Source organism: Dromiciops gliroides, chromosome 4, assembly GCF_019393635.1.
Source record: "Dromiciops gliroides isolate mDroGli1 chromosome 4, mDroGli1.pri, whole genome shotgun sequence".
Taxonomy (NCBI): Eukaryota; Metazoa; Chordata; class Mammalia; order Microbiotheria; family Microbiotheriidae; genus Dromiciops; species Dromiciops gliroides.
The window spans coordinates 224,185,846-224,206,550 of record NC_057864.1 but is presented as its reverse complement, the minus strand read 5'-3'; the positions used below and the strand labels follow the sequence as shown (position 1 = coordinate 224,206,550).

The following is a 20,705-nucleotide window of genomic DNA, read 5'->3' as shown; positions in this document are numbered from 1 at the left end:
TTTTATTCATAAAGTATTGTGTCTTGGCAGGTAGACTAAGTATTTAATACATTCTATATTTATTTTCAGTGAAATTTTATCTTCCTGCTGGATTTTATTGGTAATATACAATCTGATGATTTCTGTGAGTTTTAAATTTTAGAACAATCCTGAATCGCTTCAGTTAATTTTTAATTACAAGTTCAGCTTTGTATAAGTTGAGTTTAGGATGTCTATGGAACATCTATTTTCAGAAATTTGAAAGTAAATACATACATATATATGTGTGTCTATATATGCACATGTATATTATGTATAATTTATATTATTTAAAAAAAAAAAACCTATTCTGTACTCTAAGAAAGATCATTGTCCCGAATAGCGAATGTCACAGAAAACCACTCTCTTTTCATCATTTTTCTATGAGGTTTTTAGATGTCCCAAAGATACTCAACAAAATGCGATTATTTAAAAGAATTAAATATCATCTATATAAGGATCGTACCCTTAATACTTTTGACCAGTGATTGTACAACAGTCTGCTCTAGAAATCTGGGTGGCCTAGTGGAAAAAGTCCATTCCTCGGATTATGGAAAACATGAGTCAGAATTCTGTCTCAGACACAATCTTACATGGGTGCCCCAGGCAAGTCTCTCAGCCAGTTTCTACATCTTAAAAAAGAGACAAAAATAACATCTAACAGGATTGTTGAAGGGATCAAAGCATTTTGCAAACTTTAAAGTGCTCGTTAATTCTAAGTGCTTATCAAAAAGCTTCACTAGGGTGTGGGCTATGACTGTGAGATTGCTACTGGTTTACGAGAGCTGATTGTTAAATTTCAGTGTGAGCACATACACCTTGGAAATATACTAATCAGGACTTGATTTAGTGTTTCAGTGATGTTAAGAAAGTGATAGAGAAAATGTTAATAATAAACTTTAATGTGTTGTATACTTTTTGTTTGCGGAGAGGCGGTTATTGAACAAAATCACTGTATTACAGTCCTGGCTTTGACATTCATCACATGGTCACTTAGATCTCTCTATCCCTCTAATATTGTTACAGGTAAAATAAAGTGGGTGGCCTGGCACCAAATCCGAGAGTCAGAAGTCACAGGCGTAACACTGAGCCACACACTTAATGACCTCGATGACTGCTGTCTTCTGGTGTAAAATAAGGCTCTTCGCTCCCCTTTTCCAGGTTCTCCCCGCACAGAGTTTGCCCAGGCCAGAGTTGGACTGGGGAGGGCACAGCGGGGAGGGAGGGGCGTGGGGGCGTGGCTATGTCAAAGCCCCGCCCCCTGCTGAGCTCCGGGTCCCACGGACTATGGAGGGCGGGATGGCGCTCGCCAGGTTCCCAGCAGAACCCTTATGGAGGAGCTGCAATTTCGTTATGGCCGCATTTTTCGCACTGGCGGCCTACGTGCAGGTCAGCTTGGTCTCAGCACCGACAGGCTAAGCTCCGGACGCAGGCGCAGGCCACGTCCACGTCAGCCTGCGGCACATCTGCTTAGGTTGGCGGGAGAAAGCGGAAGTGAGGGGGGAGGGGATAGGGACTGGGCGGGGGGAGGGAGAAGGAGGGACTAGAAAAAAGACTGGGGAGGGGAGGGGTTTGCTAAGAAGTGGAACGGGGATTCTATCAGTTTTGGTCGAGGCTGGTGTTTCTTAGTATCCCATGGTTTGGGAGCACATGCAGCCACAGAGGCACGGTGGATAGGGAGAGCTTGGACCTAGAGTCCGAAGGTCCTGAGTTCAAATGAGGCCTCAGACACTGTCTGACATTGGGCAAGTCACACAACCTCGTCTGTAAAAGGCACCAACTTCTTGTGGTTGGTGCTATGAGATATTTGTCAAGCGCTTTGCAAACCTTAAAAGCGCTGTATACGTGTAGTTTATTATTATTAGGAAGAAACCTAATCCCTAAAGAAGAGAATTTCTACTCCGGCTTTATTGTTTTACAGGTGGGAAAACTGAATGCCAGAATAAGTAGCAGGATTGGGCCTCGGACCAAGACCTTTATTACAAATTCAGGGTCATGGTTACACCTGCTTCTGTCACCTTGAGCAGATGATTTAACCTGCCTGGGTCTCCTTGGTTGTGAAATGAGGATGTTGACTAAATGACCTTGAAGGATCTTTTTATCTGCCTGCAGTTTGGGATCAGTAACTGACTTTGTTGAGTGGGATGAACCCAGATCAATTCAGCTGGTCAGATATTTGTTTGCTGTTAATTATTTTATGTAACTGTGCCACATTTGCTGTGAGCCCCAAACAGCACTTGCTGGAAACACAGGAGATCCTAAATGTTTGCTGCATGTCTGTAAATCCCATGGATGAAAGCTGTGTTACTTAAGGGCTCTGGTTTGGGAATGAGAAGACCTGGGTTAAAATTCTGACCCTACTGTTTACTACATGTGTGATCTCCAGTTCAATCAACAAGCATATATTAAATGCTTACCTTGTTCTAGGGGTGGGGAAAACAAATACAGGAGACAGCCTCTATGAAGTGAGAGGTTATACTAAGTAGGTGATCCCTAAAGTCTTTTTTAGCTTTAAATCTCATCATTCCAAATTCTCTAGATACTTTTTTGCTTTATAGCATCTTATTTTCTCAATATTTCTTTATGGTTACCTCCACCTTTTCTTAAGGCATGTCACTCAGGCCTGACCACTTTAGAGATCCAAGCTAGTTCTCTGACCCCACCCCAGGTCAGATTTGAACTCAGGTCCTCCTGAATCCAGGGCCAGTGCTTCATCCACTGTACCACCTAGCTGCCCCAGATACTTCTTTTAAATAGTAAAGATATCCTTTGGTTTTACCTGGAATGAGAATTTCCTTTAATAAAACAGCTTATTTAACTATCATAGTAGATTAAATTTGGTAGAGTGTAATTTGACATTCTTCTCCTTATGTGCTTCTCTAAATTTCAGTACCTGTTTTGTTGTTACAGATAAATGACCCAGATGCAGAACTGTGGATGGTGAGTATGAATTACATTTAGTATATAGAACACTGTAGCCTTATCTGTCTGGTTCTTTAAACCCTCTAAATTTACTTGCATATGAGACTCTTTTATAGCCTTACTCCATGAAGGAGGGGAAAAAAATAACTGACTTCAAGCCAGGCATACCTTCTTATAAATTAAGCATTTTCTGGAGACTTACACACACTGGGGAAGTGGTTACTACTTAATTTATTGAGAAGGCTGCAATATGCAGCTCTAGCTGAATACCACATCAATGAAATTACAGATCCTCTAAAATATAAAAATATGGAGACTTGGAGATCTCTATTACTTTCATTAATTGCCTTTGTTGAATTAACAGAAGTAGCAGACTTTTTTTTAAAGAGTGCTAAAAGAGATTTCTAAGTCTCCAACCAGCAACTGTTCATATTGTGTTCATTTTCTGTAAGACTTGTCCTATGAATTTGGATCAGGAAATCACATAAACCAGGGCTGTGCTTCTAAGTCTATAAAGGATAACTGCAAATAAAATCAAAGTAGGCTATAATTAAAATACTCAATTCATCTAAACACTGTTGTTCGTCTTTCATTCTTGAAGAGGACCATGACATCAGGAGGTGATATGATTTACAGTGAATTGGATTTAAGTGAGGGAGGACTGTGCAAAGTCACCAGCCTCACTCTCTCTTCCAGAACTATCTGGTTCCAGTGGTAAGATATACAATAGGTCAACTGGAGATGGCTACTGATGTTAGAGGCAGTCAGGGTTAAGTGACTTGTCCAGGGTCAAACACCTAGTAAGTGTCTGAGTCCTCCTGATTCCAGGGCCAGTGCTCTATCCACTGTGCCACCTAGCCGCCCTCTAAACACTAATTTGGAGTTCATGAGAAAGAAGGATTTGAAAGCCTTTCCTTTGACTGCATGATATAAAGAATAAAGTTACATTGAGATCTAGGTTTGATTCTTATCCCTTTGGTTCAAAGAAGGGATGCCATATACACTCATTTGGATAAAGAAATTTCGCTTAACCTTTAGGGAAGTAAAAGGCTACGGGGGAAAGGGGATCACTGATAGTTGATTCTTGGTTGTAATCCAAACTCCTTTGCCTTCCGGCATATTCTAAGCCTTGTGATCCTTTAATGTTGAAGCTGCCAGATCCTATGTAATCCTGACTGTGGCTCCATAATATTTAAATTGTTTCTTTCTGGTTGCTTGGAGTATTTTCTCCTTCACCCGATAATTCTGGAATTTGGCTACAATATTCCTTGGAGTTTTCCTCTTGGGGTCTCTTTCAGGAGGTGATTGATGGATTCTTTCAGTGATGATTTTATCCTCTGATTCTACAGTATCAGGGCACTTCTCCTTGATAATTTCCTGGAATATGGTGTCTATACTCTTTTCTTGATCATGGCTTTCAGGTAGTCCAATAATTCTTAGATTATCTCTCCTGGATCTATTTTCCAGGTCAATTGTCTTTCCATTTTCTTCTATTTTTTCAGTCTTTTGATTCTGCTTGACAGATTGTTGCTGTCTCATGGAATCATGGGCTTGTATCTGCCCGATTTTAATTTTTAAGGCATGATTTTCCTCAGTAAGCTTTTGCATCTCCTTTTTCATTTGGTCACTTTTTTTCCTGCCATTTGGCCAATTGTATTTTTTTGTTTGTTTTGTTTTAATGAGGCAATTGGGGTTAAGTGACTTGCCCAGGGTCACACAGCTAGTAAGTGTCAAGTGTCTGAGGTCGGATTTGATCAGGTCCTCCTGAATCTAGGGCTGGTGCTCTATCCACTGCACCACCTACCTGCCCCAGCCAATTGTATTTTTTACGGAATTATTTTCTTCAGCCAATTTTTGGGCTTTTTTTTCCAGTGTAACTCATTTCTTTTCCCATTTTTCCTTCTGTGTCATTTGATTTTTAAAAGATTTTTTTGAGCTCTTCTAAGAGGGCTTTTTGGTCTTGAGACAAGATCATCTTCCCACTTGAGGCTTCACTTGCAGGCATTTTGACAAACTCATCTGAGTTTGTGTTTTGGTCTCCCCTTTCACCATAGAAGTTGTTAATGGTAAGGGTCCTTTTTTGTTTCTTACTCAAATTGTAGCCTATTTTTAAACTTATAAAGTTGAAATCTGCTCCTGGGGCACAGGGGTCACTATTGCAAGTTTCTGGTGCTGGAGGATAGGGGCCAGGTCACTGACTTTCTGCTCTGAGACCTCTGTGACTTTTGGATTCCTGACCACCCTGAGCTTGCTCCCTGTATTGGGATGGCTTGGCTAAGTCATGCCTGTCCTTTGGGTGGTTTTCTAACTGGCAGTTTGCATGCCCAGGCAGGGATGGAAGGTCTCACAAATGGCCTGTTGTGCCACCAACCTTCTGAGTTAGGACCAGTGACTTATTTATGCTGTTTCTGGGAGCCTCCTGCTGCCCTGTCCAGACTCCCTCTGTGGTGTGCCACTCTCAGCTGTGCCGATTGGCTCTGTGTCAAGCTGTACTGAGCCGCTCTCCCCTTTTACCCAAGTAAGACAGACTTTTCCTGAAGTCTTCTAAATTATCTCAAGTAAGGATATTGTGTCTCTCTGTCTTTTTGTAGGTTCTGTAGTTCCAGAATCTGTTTAGAGGTTTGATTTAATGTTATTTTTGAGGGAAACACAGGAGACCTCAGGCAACTTCCTGGCTTCTCTCTGCCATCTTAGCTCCGTCCCAGAGGGCGGGGCACTGATAGTAGAGAAGGCAGAACCAGGGGAGGAAAGGGGAAAGAAAAGGGAGGGCAGATTGAGGGAAACAGTGGTCAGAAGCAAAATGATGGTGAGGAGGAATAGGGTAAAAAAAGAAAAAAAAGTACAAAGGGGAAAATATGATGGAGGGGAAATACGCAGTAATCATAATTGTGAATGTGTATGGGATAAACTCTCCCATAAAACAGAAGCAAATAGCAGAGTGGATTAAAAACCAGAATCTTACAATTCTTATCCCTGACAATAAATATTTGACCATCAGCAGTTCAAGTCACCACTTTTCTTTGAGGCTCAATTTTCTCACCATATTTTGGGAAGAATAGTGGTACTGATCTGTGTTTTCACTGATGTCCAGTTAAAAAAATTCCCTCTACCAATTTAGAACAGCAGTGAATCTGAAACTTTACAGAGTTGTCTGAGCACCAAGAAAGTTAAGTGACTTGTCTGAGTCACATAACCAGTATGTGTCTCGCAATAGTGGGAGCTTATTAAATGTTGAATCTGTAAAATGGGCATCCTCCTACCTCATAAGGCTGCTAAAATGTTAAAATCATCCTACAGTATCAAGTAGTTAGCATTATACTTTTATGGAATATCTGGAATTTATATATCTAGACCTTATTCAGTTCTTTTTGGTCTGACCAGGCATTTCCAGTGAAAGGATTCCCAGACTTCTGTCTTGTTTTGAATTGTGTAGCAGTAGTAGCCAGTGATGTAATTTTATTCTAATCATTTCTCACGTACTTTAGACTGTCAAATTTAATTCAGTTTACTGATTAAGCAGAATCTTATTATAATACTGCTTACATTTTTCTATTACATTAACATAATAAAAATTATATTACTGCCCCCTTCTTTCTATGGTTAGAGGGTAGTCACTATCGAAATCATCCTCTGAGAGCTGGTGAATTGGGTTATACCAAAGGTGCCTCTGTTCTCTCCAACCACTGGCTCCTCTCTGCCCTCTCCCTCTAGTACTCCTTCTTGGTGTCCCCTGGCCCCTCCTCCTACCATGGTTGCTGCAGTGGACAGATCCCAGGAGGTGAATGTGACCTTGATTGATCTTAATGTGAAGGGTGCTTGAAAAATATCCAAAAGTTGTCTTTCTTAGAGGAAATGTAATTCTTCTGCCCCTGCTCCCCTTTCCTCTGTCAATTCCTCCTTAACCTTAACTTAGGCTTCCCTAAGGTACCTTCCCTGCTCCCCCACCCACCCAATTTTCCCCTTCAATTTTTAGCTTTCTCATGTGTATCACCCTCAAGTTCCTTGAAGGAAGGGAATCTTTCTTTTGGCTTGTATTAATATCCCCAGTGCTTAGCACAGAGCCTGGTGCATCAGTCAATTATTCAGATTCAATATAGAGTCAAATCAAATCCCTGAAACTTTGGTACACCTGATGAAACAGCTCCCAAAACTAACCTAGTATCAGCATTTTGCTCTCTTCATTGAGTGCTCACAGTGGGCATCATTGTTTTCCAGGTACGATGGGATAAGTTTGTAGGACAATTAAAAGTAAATTTTAAAATCTCTGCCCTGAAGTTCAAGATGAATAAATGTATAGTTTTAAAGATTTAAGTGAGGACCTAATAACTTGTTTTCAATGAGACAGTTGCTTTGAGAAAATCATTGTAAACGTATTTAAATTGTGGCTGTTTTAATAGGATTCAAAGTATTGGGGGAAGGGAAGAAACCTTAAAAACCATCTAGTTCAGTCCCCTCATTTTACATATGAGGAAACTGTAGACCAAATATGTACCTTGCCCAAGATCAAAGGTAGTTGCAGAACTGTAACTAGAACCAAGGCTTCTTGGCTCTCAGCCCAGTGATGTTTCCACTTCAAAATGTCTTTTGTACAGCTATATTTAGACTTGTTAGGAACTGGCTCTTTCTTTAAATTTTTTTTGGGGGGGCAGGGCAATGAGGGTTAAGTGACTTGCCCGGGGTCACACAGCTAGTGTCAAGTGTCTGAGACTGGATTTGAACTCAGTTCCTCCTAAATCCAGGGCCGATGCTTTATCCACTGTGCCACCTAGCTGCCCCTAGAACTGGCTTTTCCTTTCTTTTTCTTTTTCTTTTTCTTTTTTTTTTTTTTAGTGAGGCAGTTGGGGTTAAGTGACTTGCCCAGGGTCACATAGCTAGTAAGTGTCAAGTGTCTGAGGCCAGATTTGAACTCAGGTCCTCCTGAATCCAGAGCCGGTGCTCTATCCACTGTGTCACCTAGCTGCCCCATGGCTCTTTCTTAAAGAAGCCAAAACCCTTTTTCCTTCCTAAGTGTTTTAGAGGGTTTTGAAAATCAGTGGAAAGCCTGTTTTAGTAAAGAATACTTTTTCAATGGTAATCACGCATTGATCAAGGGGAATCAGATCTGAAAAGAGTATAGTGATTTAGGCGTGTGGTTGCCAAAATAACTTTTCTAATCAAAACATCATTATGGAGGGAACCATACGGCTTGCAATTTCTTTCTTTCTTTCTTTTTGGTGGGGCAATTGGGGTTAAGTGACTTGCCCAGGGTCACACAGCTAGTATGTATCAAGTGTCTAAGGCCAGATTTGAACTCAGGTCCTCCTGAATCCAGGGCCAGTGCTCTATCTACTGTCCCACCTAGCTGCCCCCTGCTTGCAATTTCTAACCTCATTCTTCTTTTTCTATAGCTAACAGGGAAATAAGATCTAAGACTGAGAAGATACTGAATCAGAAAGCATGTTCCAAGTTTCCCAGGAGATTAAATTTAGAAAGATTAGATTGACAGTTCAAGAGCTAACAAGACTTTCATGCTTTGATTTTACTAAGCATCCAGATTGGTCTGGAGTAAGTGGTAAACCTAAACTACCATGAGCTGTGTAAATAACATCTACAGATGAGCTGTAAGGTACTCATCTCTACAATACTATGACTAAGGCTAATGAGGTGGCATGGTGGATAGAGTACCAGTCTTGAAGTCAGGAGGACCTGATTTCAAATGCAGCCTCAGACAGTTACTAGCTATGTTACCCTGACCAAGTCACTTAACCCTGATTGCCTCAAAAAATAAGATAAAATAAAATACTATGGCTAATATGAAGACTTATTTTAAAGTGGAAAGATTTCATAAAGCAACAGTTATTAGCAGTTAAATTTTCTAGCAGGCATCTGGCTAGTCTAGATGTTTATATTGCTATAAGTCTGGCTGTTAGAAATATTTTAAAATTAGCAATTTATGCTGCAGGATGACTTTGTAAGCCTAAACCTGTTGAGGACAAATGTCATAACTATATTTGTATTGATGTTTTTAATAATCATACTAATAGTTTCAAACTGGAAAACTGGATCTTAATGGTTATTTCTTAGAGGCAATATGGTACAATGGAAAGAACACTGGATTTGGAGTCATCAAAGGACCAGGTTCTGCTATATTACCTTGTGATCATGGGCAAAAAGACTGAATCTGTCAGATCCTCAGGTTTCCTCGACTATAAAATGAAGGATTTAGACTAAATTACTTCTTTTTTTAAAAAATAAAAGTATTTTATTATTTTCCAGTTACATGTAGAGATAGTTTTCAACATTTGTTTATATAAGATTTCCTATTTCAAATTTTTCTCCCTCCCTCCCCTAGACAGCAGGTAATATGATATAGGTTTTATATATATATATATATATATATATATATATATATATATATATATACAATAACATCAAACACATTTCTGCTTTAGTCATGTTATACGAGAAGAATCAGAGTAAAAAGGAAAAACCTCAAAAAAGAAAAGCAACAGCACCAAAAACAAAAGAAATAGTATGATCCAATCAGCATCCATATTCCACAGTTCCTTTTTTTCCCTGGATTTGGAGAGCCTTTTCCATCATATGTCCTTTGGACCTTTCTTCTACCCTTGTATTGGTGAGAAGAATCTAGTCTATCACAGTCGATCAACACATAATGTTGATGATACTGTGTACAGTGCTCTTCTGGTTCTGCTCATCTCACTCATCATCAATTCATGCAAGTCCTTCCAGGTTTCTCTGAACTGCTCCTACGCATCGTTTCTTAAAGCACAATAGAATTCCATTACATTCATATACCACATCTTGTTCAACCATTCCCCAATTGATGGGCAACCCCTCAATTTCCAATTCCTTGCCACTACAAAAAGAGCAGCTGTAAATATTTTTGTACATGTGGGTCCTTTCCCCTTTTTTATGATCTCTTTGGGGAAAAAGACCCAAAGTGGTATTTCTGGGTCGAAGGGTATGCACAGCTTTATAGCCCTTTGGGCATAATTCAAATTGCTTTCCAGAATGGTTGGATCAGTTCACAGCTCCACCAACAATGCAGACTAAATTACTTCTAAGGTCCATTTACACTCTATCCATGATCCCGTAATATAAAGGTTGAGAAGAGTGACTCAAACTTCATTATGGACAATGATGTCCAGTGATTCTATCTTATTTACTTCCTATGTTCTCTGAATGGTTTGTACTCTGGGTCCATTCCTTTTGCTAAATAATTCTGCAATCATGTGATATTGGGGATATTCTTTTTTTGCTAACAGGTTATATATATGATACCAGCTATACTTACTCTACTTGTTGGACTTAATCCTCTGATCACAGGTATGAAATTAGCTTTTGAATTGAACTAAAGCAATTTTATTATCTTCACTGCAAGGTACTGTGACTGGGCAGTAGGTATAGGCAATGGAGTTGCCAAATAGCTCCTGGTCTAAAGCCCTGTGTTACCACAATGGTTCCATCTCTTTCTAACCAGTTGCCTGATCTTACCATCTCTGGCTTGGAAAGATCTGAAGCTGCTGCTGCTGTTGCTGTTAATGTCTCCCACTCAAGTATTATAGATCTCTCCATCCAACCTCCTAAGTTGTCTTGGACTGGAAAAATGTCTCACCCAACCTTTTGTTGGCTCTACCACTCCAGAATTCAATTTGAAACATTGTTTTAAAGTTGTTTGAGGGCAGGGGAATGTTGGGAGAAATGGGACATAGTACTTCTTTTACTCCACCCATATTGGCACTGCCCCCAGATGTCTAGATCTCATTTTAAAATATAAATCCCATACCTTATTTTCAAAACTTTCTTGCTTTTTTGTGCTTTCTTCAGAACTTCCTTTTGTTCTATTTTATGCATTTAAATCAGAGTTTCTTTGCACCTTTCTTTTCCCTTCAACCTGCCCTCCCTGAGGCAGTTTGCTTGAGGAAAGTGAAAGTAACTTGCCCAGGGGCCCACAGACAGCAATTATGTGCTAGAAACTGGATTTGAACTCAGGTCTTCCTGACTCCAGGCCTAGCTCTCTATCCATTGTGCCACCTAGCTGTATAGAATAGAAAGTTAAAACCATGGAAATGAGCTAAAAATCATGAAATAAGATCAGCAAGTAAAACAGTATAGAGGAAGAGAAGACTACCCAGAATGGAGCCTTGACAGATACTCATTATTACTGGGCATGACCTGGATAAAGATTCAGCAAAAGAAATTGTTAAGGAACAGACAAGTAGGAGGAGAATTGGGAGAAAGCAGTGTTACTGAAACTTAGGGAGAAAAGAATATGCAGAAGAGGGTAATCAGAGAGAAGAAAGTTCAGTAAATTCTCATTTGGGTAGAATTTTATTTTGCTCAGTTCAGTTCTTCGCTAATGAGCCAAATATTTGGAATAGCCTAAATATTTCTTTAAACCTATGCAAGTTTCAGGGAAATGGGCCAGAACATGTACAAAGATAATATAACTTGATGTATTAATGGTAGAACAATAAGGTATTAACATCTATTCTAAAGATTGCACAGTGCAGTTCTTTCCCCATGAACCAATCTCTAAACAGATAGTTGAATTAGTTAGAATGTTCTTGTGTGATCCTGGGCAAGTCACTTAACCCTCATTGCCCTGCCAAAACAAAACAAAACAAAAAAATAGAATGTTCTAATACAACCAAAGCTATCAGTGTAGTAAACTATGTACTCACTGTTTGCTTCTGACTCACAGGCAGGAGAATATCAATCAGTAAATATTAATTAAGTGTTAACTATGTGCTAGGCATTCTGCTATGCCTTAGGGATACAAGTACAAAGAATGAAAGGATCTTTTATTCAAAATGTGTTTACATTCAAATGGGGAAAACAAATAAATGAAAAAACAAATAAACGTGTCTGTATGTGTATGTATATGTATGTATGTGTGTATATACTGTGTTATTTAAAATATTGTGGGACTAGGCTGGAGTTTCTAAAATATTGCTATGCATAAATTAATGGCTATTACATCAGTTTGGCAGTAAGCATTTATTATTAATTAATATCACAAATTAATAAAATATTGACCACGTGTCTCTCTGACTTCCCCATTAGTCCTAAACAATTACATAGGCAGCTTGGAGAGTAAGAGTCCCAGGAGGAAGATCCAAGAGGCAAGAGAGTGTGACCCTCATTTCCCCAGGGACTTTATCCTCTTTCTAATAGAGGCTGGTAACCACACATTTATCTAAGCTAATTGGTTAGCATCATTCAACTCCATTAATTGACATGTCTTGGGGGGTGGTCTAGAGATCAAATTCCAACCATCTAGGTGTGCTTCTTCCCCTAGCTAATCAGAAGAATCAATCTGCATTCCTTTTGTTAAGCTGAAGACTCATCCCAGGTTGGTTCTGGGGAGGGGTGAGATCTGCTAACACATCTGGGTTTCTCCTAGAAATTCATTATTAATAATTATTTTCTCACAACACACACACATAGAGCAGAAAGTTAATAAACATATATGATGTATGTATATACACATCAAGTAGTTAAAGACAAAGTACTCTACCGGAAGTGTCAACAGTAGCAGTTGAGAGGATAAGTAAAGCCTTTAGGAAGAAAATGGTACTTCAGTTCCATTTTAAAAGAAGAGAGATTCAGGAGGTAGAATGGGGTGAATTACATCATATGAAGAGGTGCAAAAACCCTATTACAGTAGAGGGAAAGAAGTGAGGGGTGAACATTGTTTCAACCTTACTCTCAAAAGATTTGATTCAAAGAGGGAATAACATATACATTCATTTGGATAATGAAACTTAGCTTGGGACAGCTAGGTGGCGCAGTGGATAGAGCACTGACCCTGGAGTCAGGAGGATCTGAGTTCAAATCCAGCCTCACACACTTAACACTTAGCTGTGTGACCCTGGGCAAGTCACTTAACCCCAATTGCCTCACCAAAAAAACAAAAACAAAAACAAAAAACCCAACAACAACAAGAAACTTAGCTTATTCTTTAGGGAACTAAAAGGGTAAGGGGAAAGGGGGTGACTCATAGAAGGGAGGGCAGAAGCAGGGGAGAAAAGCGTAAAGAAAAGGGAGGGGGGCTGATAAAAGGGAGGGCAGATTAGGGGAGGCAGGGGTAAGAAGCAAAATGTTGGTGAGGAGGAATAGGGTGAAAGAAGGAGGGAAAGTACAAAGGGGATAAATAGAATGGCGGGAAACAGACAATAATAATAACTGTGAATGGGGCAGCTAGGTGGCGCAGTGGATAGAGCACCGGACCTGAAGTCAGGAGTACCTGAGTTCAAATCCGGCCTCAGACACTTAACACTTACTAGCTGTGTGACCCTGGGCAAGTTACATAACCCCAATTGCCTCACTAAAATAATAATAATAACAATAATAATAATTAATAACTGTGACTGTGAATGGGATGAACTCTGCCATAAAACAGAAGCAAATAGCAGTGGATTAAAAATCAGAATCCCACAATATGTGAATTTACAAGAAACACATTTGAAGCAGAGAGATACACACAGGGTAAAGATATATATTATGCTTCTGCTGAAGTCAAAAAAGCAGGGGTAGCAATCTTTATCTCAGACAAAGCAAAAATAGATTTAAATAAAAGAGATAAGGAAGGAAACTACATCTTGCTAAAAGGTACTATAGATAATGAAGTAATATCAGTACTAAACATGTATGCGCCAAGTGGTATAGCATCCAAATTCTTAGAGAAGTTAAATAAGTTACAAGAGGAAATAGACAGCAAAACTATACTAGTGGGGGATCTGAATCTTCCCCCTCTCAGAATTAGAACAATCTAGCCACAAAATAAATAAGAAAGAAGTGAAAGAGATGAATAGAATACTAGAAAATTTAGACATGATAGATGTCTGGAGAAAACTGAATGGAGATAGAAAGGAATATACCTTTTTCTCAGCAGTACATAGCACATATTCAAAAATTGACCATGTATTAGGGCACAAAAACCTCATCATCAAATGTAGAATGGCAGAAATAGTAAATGCATCCTTCTCAGATCATGATGCAATAAAAATTACATGTAAGAAAGAGCCAGGGAAAAGTAGAATGAAAATCAATTGGAAACTAATTTCATTCTAAAGAATGAGTGGGTCAAACAATAAATCATAGAAACAATAACTTCATCCAAGAGAATGACAATAATGAGACAACATACCAAAATCTATGGGATGCAGCCAAAGCAGTGCTTAGTGGAAATTTTCTATCTCTCAATGCTTACATCAATAAAAAAGAGAAAGAGTTGATCTATGAATTGGGCATGCAACTTAAAAGGCTAGAAAAAGAACAAATTAGAAATCCCCAATTAAATACTAAATTAGAAGTCCTGAAAATTAAAGGAGAAATTAATAAAATTAAAAGCAAGAAAAATATAGAATTAATAAAACTAAGAGTTGGTTTTAAGAAAAAAAACAATAAAATAGATAAACCGTTGGTTAATTTGATTTAAAAAAAGAAGAAAACCAAATTACCAGTATCAAAAATGAAAGGGGTGATTTTACCACCAATGAAGTGGAAATTAAAGCAATAATTAGGAACTATTTTGCCTAAATGTATGCCAATAAATTTGACAGTCTAAATGAAATGGATAAATATTTACAAAAATACAAACAGCCCAGGTTAACTGAAGAAGAAATAAAATCCTTAAATAAGCCCATATTAGAAAAAGAAATTGAACAAGCCATTAATGAACTCCCTAAGAAAAAATGTCCAGGGCCAGATGGGTTTTCAAGTGAATTCTACCAAACACTTAAGGAACAATTAATTCCAATATTATACAAATTACTTGGAAAAAGGAGTTCTACCAAATTCCTTTTATGACACAAATATGGTGTTGATACCAAAACAAGGGAGAGCAAAAGCAGAGAAAGAAAATTATAGAACAATTTCCCTAATGAATATTGATGCTAAAATCTTAAATAATATATTAGCAAGGAGATTACAGCAAGCGATCACCAGGATAATTCACTATGACCAGGTGGGATTTATACCAGGAATGCAGGGCTGGTTCAATATTAGGAAAACTATTCACATAATCAACCACATCAATAAGAAAACTAACCAAAATCATATGATTATCTCAATAGACGCAGAGAAAGCTTTTGACAAAATACAGCACCCATTCCTAATAAAAACACTAGAGAGCTTAGGAATAGGTGGCAAGGAATTGGAAATTGATGGGTTCCCCATCAATTGGGGAATGGCTGAACAAATTGCGGTATATGAGTGTAATGGAATACTATTGTGCTGTAAGAAACGATGAGCAGGTGGATTTCAGAGAAACCTGGAAGGACTTGCATGAACTGATGCTGAGTGAGATGAGCAGAACCAAGAGAATATTGTACACAGTATCAATAACATTGTGTGTTGATCAACTGTGATAGACTTGACTCTTCTCAGCAATACGATGAATGGTCCAAGATAGTTCCAAAGGACTAATGATGGAAAATGCTCTCCAAATCCAGAAAAAAAAAGTACCGTGGGACCTAGATGCAGATTGAACCATACTATTTCTATTGTTTTTGTTGTTTTCCTTTTTTTGAGGTTTTTCCTTCTTGCTCTGATTCTTCTCTCATAACATGACTAATGCAGCAATGTTTAATGTGATTGTACATATATAACCTATATCAGATTACTTGCTGTCTTGGGGAGGGGGAAGGGAGAAAAATTTGAAACTAGAAAAATAAATGTTGAAAACTAATAAATAAATAAATAAATAAAAGAGAGATTCTGGAGTGTAGTTAAGAACAAAGAACATTTTACCATGAGAACTGTGAGAAGACTAATTTGACTGATACAAAAAGTGTGGGAAGGGGAATAATATGGATGTGAAGCAGAAAAGGTAGGTTGGGGATAGATTATGAATGCTTTTAAAAGCTAAACAGAAGAGTTAATATTTTGTTCTAGAGGCAATAGGGAGCTGTTGGAGTTGGTTGAGTAAGAGTCACATGGTCAGATCTGCACTAAAGGAAAATTATCTTGGCAGCAATATGTAGAATGCACTGGAATGGTAAGAAATTTGAGGCAGGTGGGAAAGATATTTGGATTTACATATACAGCTATTTCTTGTTCTATCTACCCTTTAAATTCTAGCTTCACACCTTCATGAATTCTTTCCTGATTTACTTCAATAATTATATCCTTATTGTGACATTCTCTGATGCTTATGAATCTTTACCACACATTTGATTATTGCTTTCATATTATTTTCTAGCTATACATAGTTTATATCTATTCATGTTTTTTTCTCAAGTAGATTGTACTAGGGATTATCTGCTATGGATTTTTCATAACAAATGCTTATAGAAGTGATATGTTTATATCAATTGCTCATAGAAGTGATATGTTACATCCTGGTGGAGAAAAGTTTTGTCATCTAACAAGTGCAGTGACTTGCCATTTCTTCTCCATGCTGGCAGTCCATTTTTCATTGATGAGTATGCTTCTTCCACAAAACATGTTTGAATGCAACGCCCAATCAAAAGCTTGCCTTGAGTACCTTGCATTGGATTATTATTGTTAATAAGTTCTTAAATATAAGGCAGCTGACACAAAAATCCATACCCTTGATTTTCTTCTTATGGAACGCCCTCCTCTAAGACATGCAGTCATGATTAATAGCCTTAGCATTGTTTTTCCTAGGTAATTATATCTGGAAGAGCCTTACCATGCTGCACTTATTCCTTTGTGCTCTGGGAGCTGTTAACTTGGGCTTCTACCTCTTCCTTCATACAGAAAGGAACATCTTACATGAGGAGGAAGGCAGGTGAGCAAGACTTTTGCATGTCTGTTTTAAATGGGTAGAGAATTAAAAAATCTTTAACTGCTTAATGAAATGCCTTATTTCTGGTTTTAAATCAACTTTTTTTAATGAACAAAAAATTTTCTTTCCTTCTCACCACCCCCTCCACATGTACTAAACAAATAAATGAACCTTTGTAACAGATATGCAGTCAGGCATATTTGTCGGTCAACACTGTGAGAAGGTTGGTAACATTCTTCATTATTGGTCCTTAGAAATAATGGTTGGTCATTGCATTGATCAGAGTTCTTCAATATTTCAAGATTGTCTTGGGGCAGCTTAGGTGGCACAGTGGATAGAGCACTGGCCCTGGAGTCAGGAGGACCTGAGTTCAAATCCAACCTCAGATATTTGACACTTACTAGCTGTGTGACCCTGGGCAAATCACTTAAGCCCAATTGCCTCACCCAAAGGGAAAAAAAAGATTGTCTTTACAATTTTTTATTACTGTATACATTGTTCTATGCTCACTTCACATTGCCATCAGTTCATACAAGTCTTTGCAAGTTTCTCTGAATCTGTTCCTTTCATCATATCTTACAGCACAATAGTATTACATTATATTAACATACCATAATTTATTTTCCCATTCATTCCTCAGTTGTTGGACAACCACTCACAATTCTTTGTCTATAAAAAATAAGCCGCTATAAATATTTCTGTACATTTTGTCCACACTTTCAAAACTCTTTGGGATATAGGCCTAGAGAAGGCGTTATTGGGTGAATGCATACACACAGTTTAGTAACTTTTTGGGAAGAGTTCTAAATTGCTTTCCAGAATCATGACCAAGTCACAGCTCCACCAACAACACAGTAATGTAATATCTTACTTTTGTAGAGACTTTTGACTTTTAAAGTATTTTTACATTATCACATGTGATTCCCACAATATTCCCAAGGACTAAGTATGACAGGTTGTATACCCATAATTAAACTGAATAACTGGTGGAGCTGGTACTAAATCCAGGTCTTCTGCCTCTAACTCCGGAGCTTTTCCAGCTGTACTACAATGCCTCCCAGAGTAATCAGTACACATCAAGGAACTGAATGCAAATCTCCTAATTAACAGAGAAAAAACCTCACCACTATATGTATTCCCAAGAGCTCAGCAAATCCTTAATCTGATTCTGATGTAAAGAATCATCAAGGATTCACAGTATTTTGGATTGCCTGTATATCATTTTAATGGTTCATTTTTCAGCATTCTATTTTAGTTTTAGTTTAAGTTTAATCAGTCCACTGAGTAATAACACTTGAGGCCTAACACTAGTGGAATTTCCTTGGTCTTTGCCTGTTCCTTATGCCCTTGGTAGTCTGCTCCCATCAAGCCATTCCTAATGCCTAGAGGTACATATCCCCATCATACTAACTCACTGAATTCTTCTTTCATCAACTTCTATGACTAATATTCTTTTCTTACTCCCATAATATCTATCTGTAGTTCACATTTTCACTATCTACTTGTCATCTGTTGAAATTCAGAGACTTTACAAGTATATTTTACCCACTAGTTCCTATTTCTGCCTTCAGATCCAGTTCAGTACAGCCTAGGTCTGCCCTCAAGCTGCCACAAAGCTAAAAAATTACTGCTTCATTGGTGAACCTGAAAATAAGCTCTCTATATAGTATATAGAATCTTTGAATGTTGCCAGTGAACAGAGTGTATTGAATCTAGGGTCATGAAAGGAAGCCCAACAAGATGAAATAACCTTTACCTTTGTCAAACCCTGTATCCAAACTCACTAATGTTGGCTTTGAATAGTCTTTCTTACCTTATGTAAAAGTTGAGGCACATTTGATCATAACCCATACTATATAGCTCCATCTAAAAGTGTATATACTCTTTAGTGATCACAAATTACTTTTCTCCAGTGGTCACCCCTCCTCATTGACAGACATCTAAATCATTAAATATACATTAAATATACAATAAACAGTTTTTGAGATTTAATCTGACCTTATTACAGTACTTTTTTATCTCTAGGCCTATACATTCACCTATATAGGGAACTTCTACTGAAAAATGTCCTTTATTAATAATAATAGCAGCTAACAATAATAGAACTGTAATGACTGCAAAATACTTTACACACACACACACACACACATATATATATATATATATATATATATATATATATATATATATATATATATATATATATAAAATCTTATTTCATCCTTATAACAATCCCATAGAGTAGGTCTATTATCATCCCCACTTTACAGGTGAGAAATTAAGTTAGTGACTTTCCCTGGCTCATACAGGTACTAAATGTTTCAGGAGGGATTTGAACATAGGTCTTTCTGATTCCAATTCTACATCAGGACCAGTGCAGTCTTAGAGAATTATTGGGGGTGGGGAGGGGTCAGGAAGTTAAGTAATTTTCCCAGGGTCATGTTAACAGCATGCCACAGAGGGAGTTTTTATAATGTATAATCTTGCATAATAGGAATACCCTTTTTTAATTGATTGGAAACAAGAACCATATTTTCTCAGTTCTTGTTCAGTAGCACAATGCCTGGTTCTTAATAAATTCTTGCTGAATGACTGATTTAACCTTTTTACTTATGTTTCTTTTTTTGTTTCTCACAAATAAAGTGGAGAGTCACTTGTCTCTTATCTTATATTGGGTTGTTAACTTCTGAATGAAATGATTTGGAGTTCATATAGATTGAGAGTAGGTATACAATCAGAAATTAGTATTAGAGGAATCTTGGACAGGGTAACTAATTTGATGGGTTTTTCATTTTTTATCACTTTCAAGATATAAAAATACTGTACTTTTTTTTTTCTTAGGGAGCTGTTTGGGCTTGGGATTATTATAGTATGGCTAAGTCTTTGCCACATCTCAACAAAGTAAGTTTTCATCCCATTAGTTTAAAATTAAGAAGCTTCAACACTAACAAAGTACTATAAATAAAAATGCTAGTGAGGGAAAGACTCTTAAAAGTACCTACTTTTCCAGAGAAAACTAATACTAGTTGGCTTTATGATTTAAGACTACTAATATAGACTTTCTTTCTCAGTTGTGTTATAATAAGTAGTACAATTATTATTAATCTTAGCTTTTAAAGACATTTCTTGAAAATCATGGCATACTTCAATAAACTTTACTTTGCATAAGCACTTTGCAAATAAATAAAATAGTATATGAAAGTGAATAATCATTGTCCTTTTTTGATCTTTGGGCATTTTTCTAAAGTACTTCTGATGGGATAATTTTTAATTAAAATAATAACACTGATCTTTTGTTTCTTTCTAGAAATCCAGTTGGTAGAAGAGTTCAACTGGTTGTTGCCATTGTTATTTCTCTTTGCCCGTTTATCACATGGGTCTACATATATGTAAACAAAGAGATGCGTTCTACTTGGCCAACACATTGCAAGACAGCCATTTAAATGAATTTATACATCCTTTTCATAAAATGAATGTTTTCATAAGTCTGTCATATTAAATTTGATTACAAGTTAGTCAATTCATATGATTTAAGATGTACTAGTAAAGAGTTTTGACCCAAGAGCTCTTTAAAATTGACTGACTAGGGGCAGCTAGGTGGCGCAGTGGATAGAGCACCGGCCCTGAAGTCAGGAGTACCTGAGTTCAAATCCGGCCTCAGACACTTAACACACACTTACTAGCTGTGTGACCCTGGGCAAGTCACTTAACCCCAATTGCCTCACTTTAAAAAAAAAAAAATTTGACTGACTACGGGCAGCCAGGTGACACAGTGGATAGAGAGAGCACCCTCCCTGGATTCAGGAGGACCTGAGTTCAAATCCGGCCTCAGACACTTGACACTTACTAGCTGTGTGACCCTGGGTAAGTCACAACCCCAATTGCCTCACCAAAAAAAAAAACCAAAAAACCTGAGTGACTATAATAGAGTTTAAGATTAGATAGAAGTAAAAAGTCATTGGAAGCCTTTTCTTTTTTTTTTTTTAAACAAGAAGTTTATTTAAAC

At 37.7% G+C, this 20,705-nt stretch overlaps 1 protein-coding gene across 1 annotated transcript; it reads left to right on the top strand.

Annotated features, from left to right (window-relative positions):
• The first annotated feature begins 1,285 nt into the window (after nt 1-1,285).
• Nucleotides 1,286-20,401, top strand: TMEM220 (transmembrane protein 220). The gene is made up of 6 exons (XM_044005394.1): nt 1,286-1,407; nt 2,929-2,958; nt 10,209-10,269; nt 16,579-16,702; nt 19,541-19,600; nt 20,007-20,401. The coding sequence occupies exons 1-6, from the start codon at nt 1,306-1,308 to the stop codon at nt 20,140-20,142; spliced, it is 513 nt and encodes a 170-aa protein (XP_043861329.1). The 5' UTR covers nt 1,286-1,305; the 3' UTR covers nt 20,143-20,401.
• The last annotated feature ends 304 nt before the right edge of the window (nt 20,402-20,705 follow it).

Coding starts and splice junctions, on each gene's coding strand:
- TMEM220 (XM_044005394.1), top strand. CDS start 1,306: ATGGAGGGCGGGATGGCGCTCGCCAGGTTCCCAGCAGAACCCTTATGG. Junction 2,959..10,208: donor CAGATGCAGAACTGTGGATG/GTGAGTATGAAT, acceptor TTTTGCTAACAG/GTTATATATATGATACCAGC. Junction 10,270..16,578: donor ACTTAATCCTCTGATCACAG/GTATGAAATTAG, acceptor TGTTTTTCCTAG/GTAATTATATCTGGAAGAGC.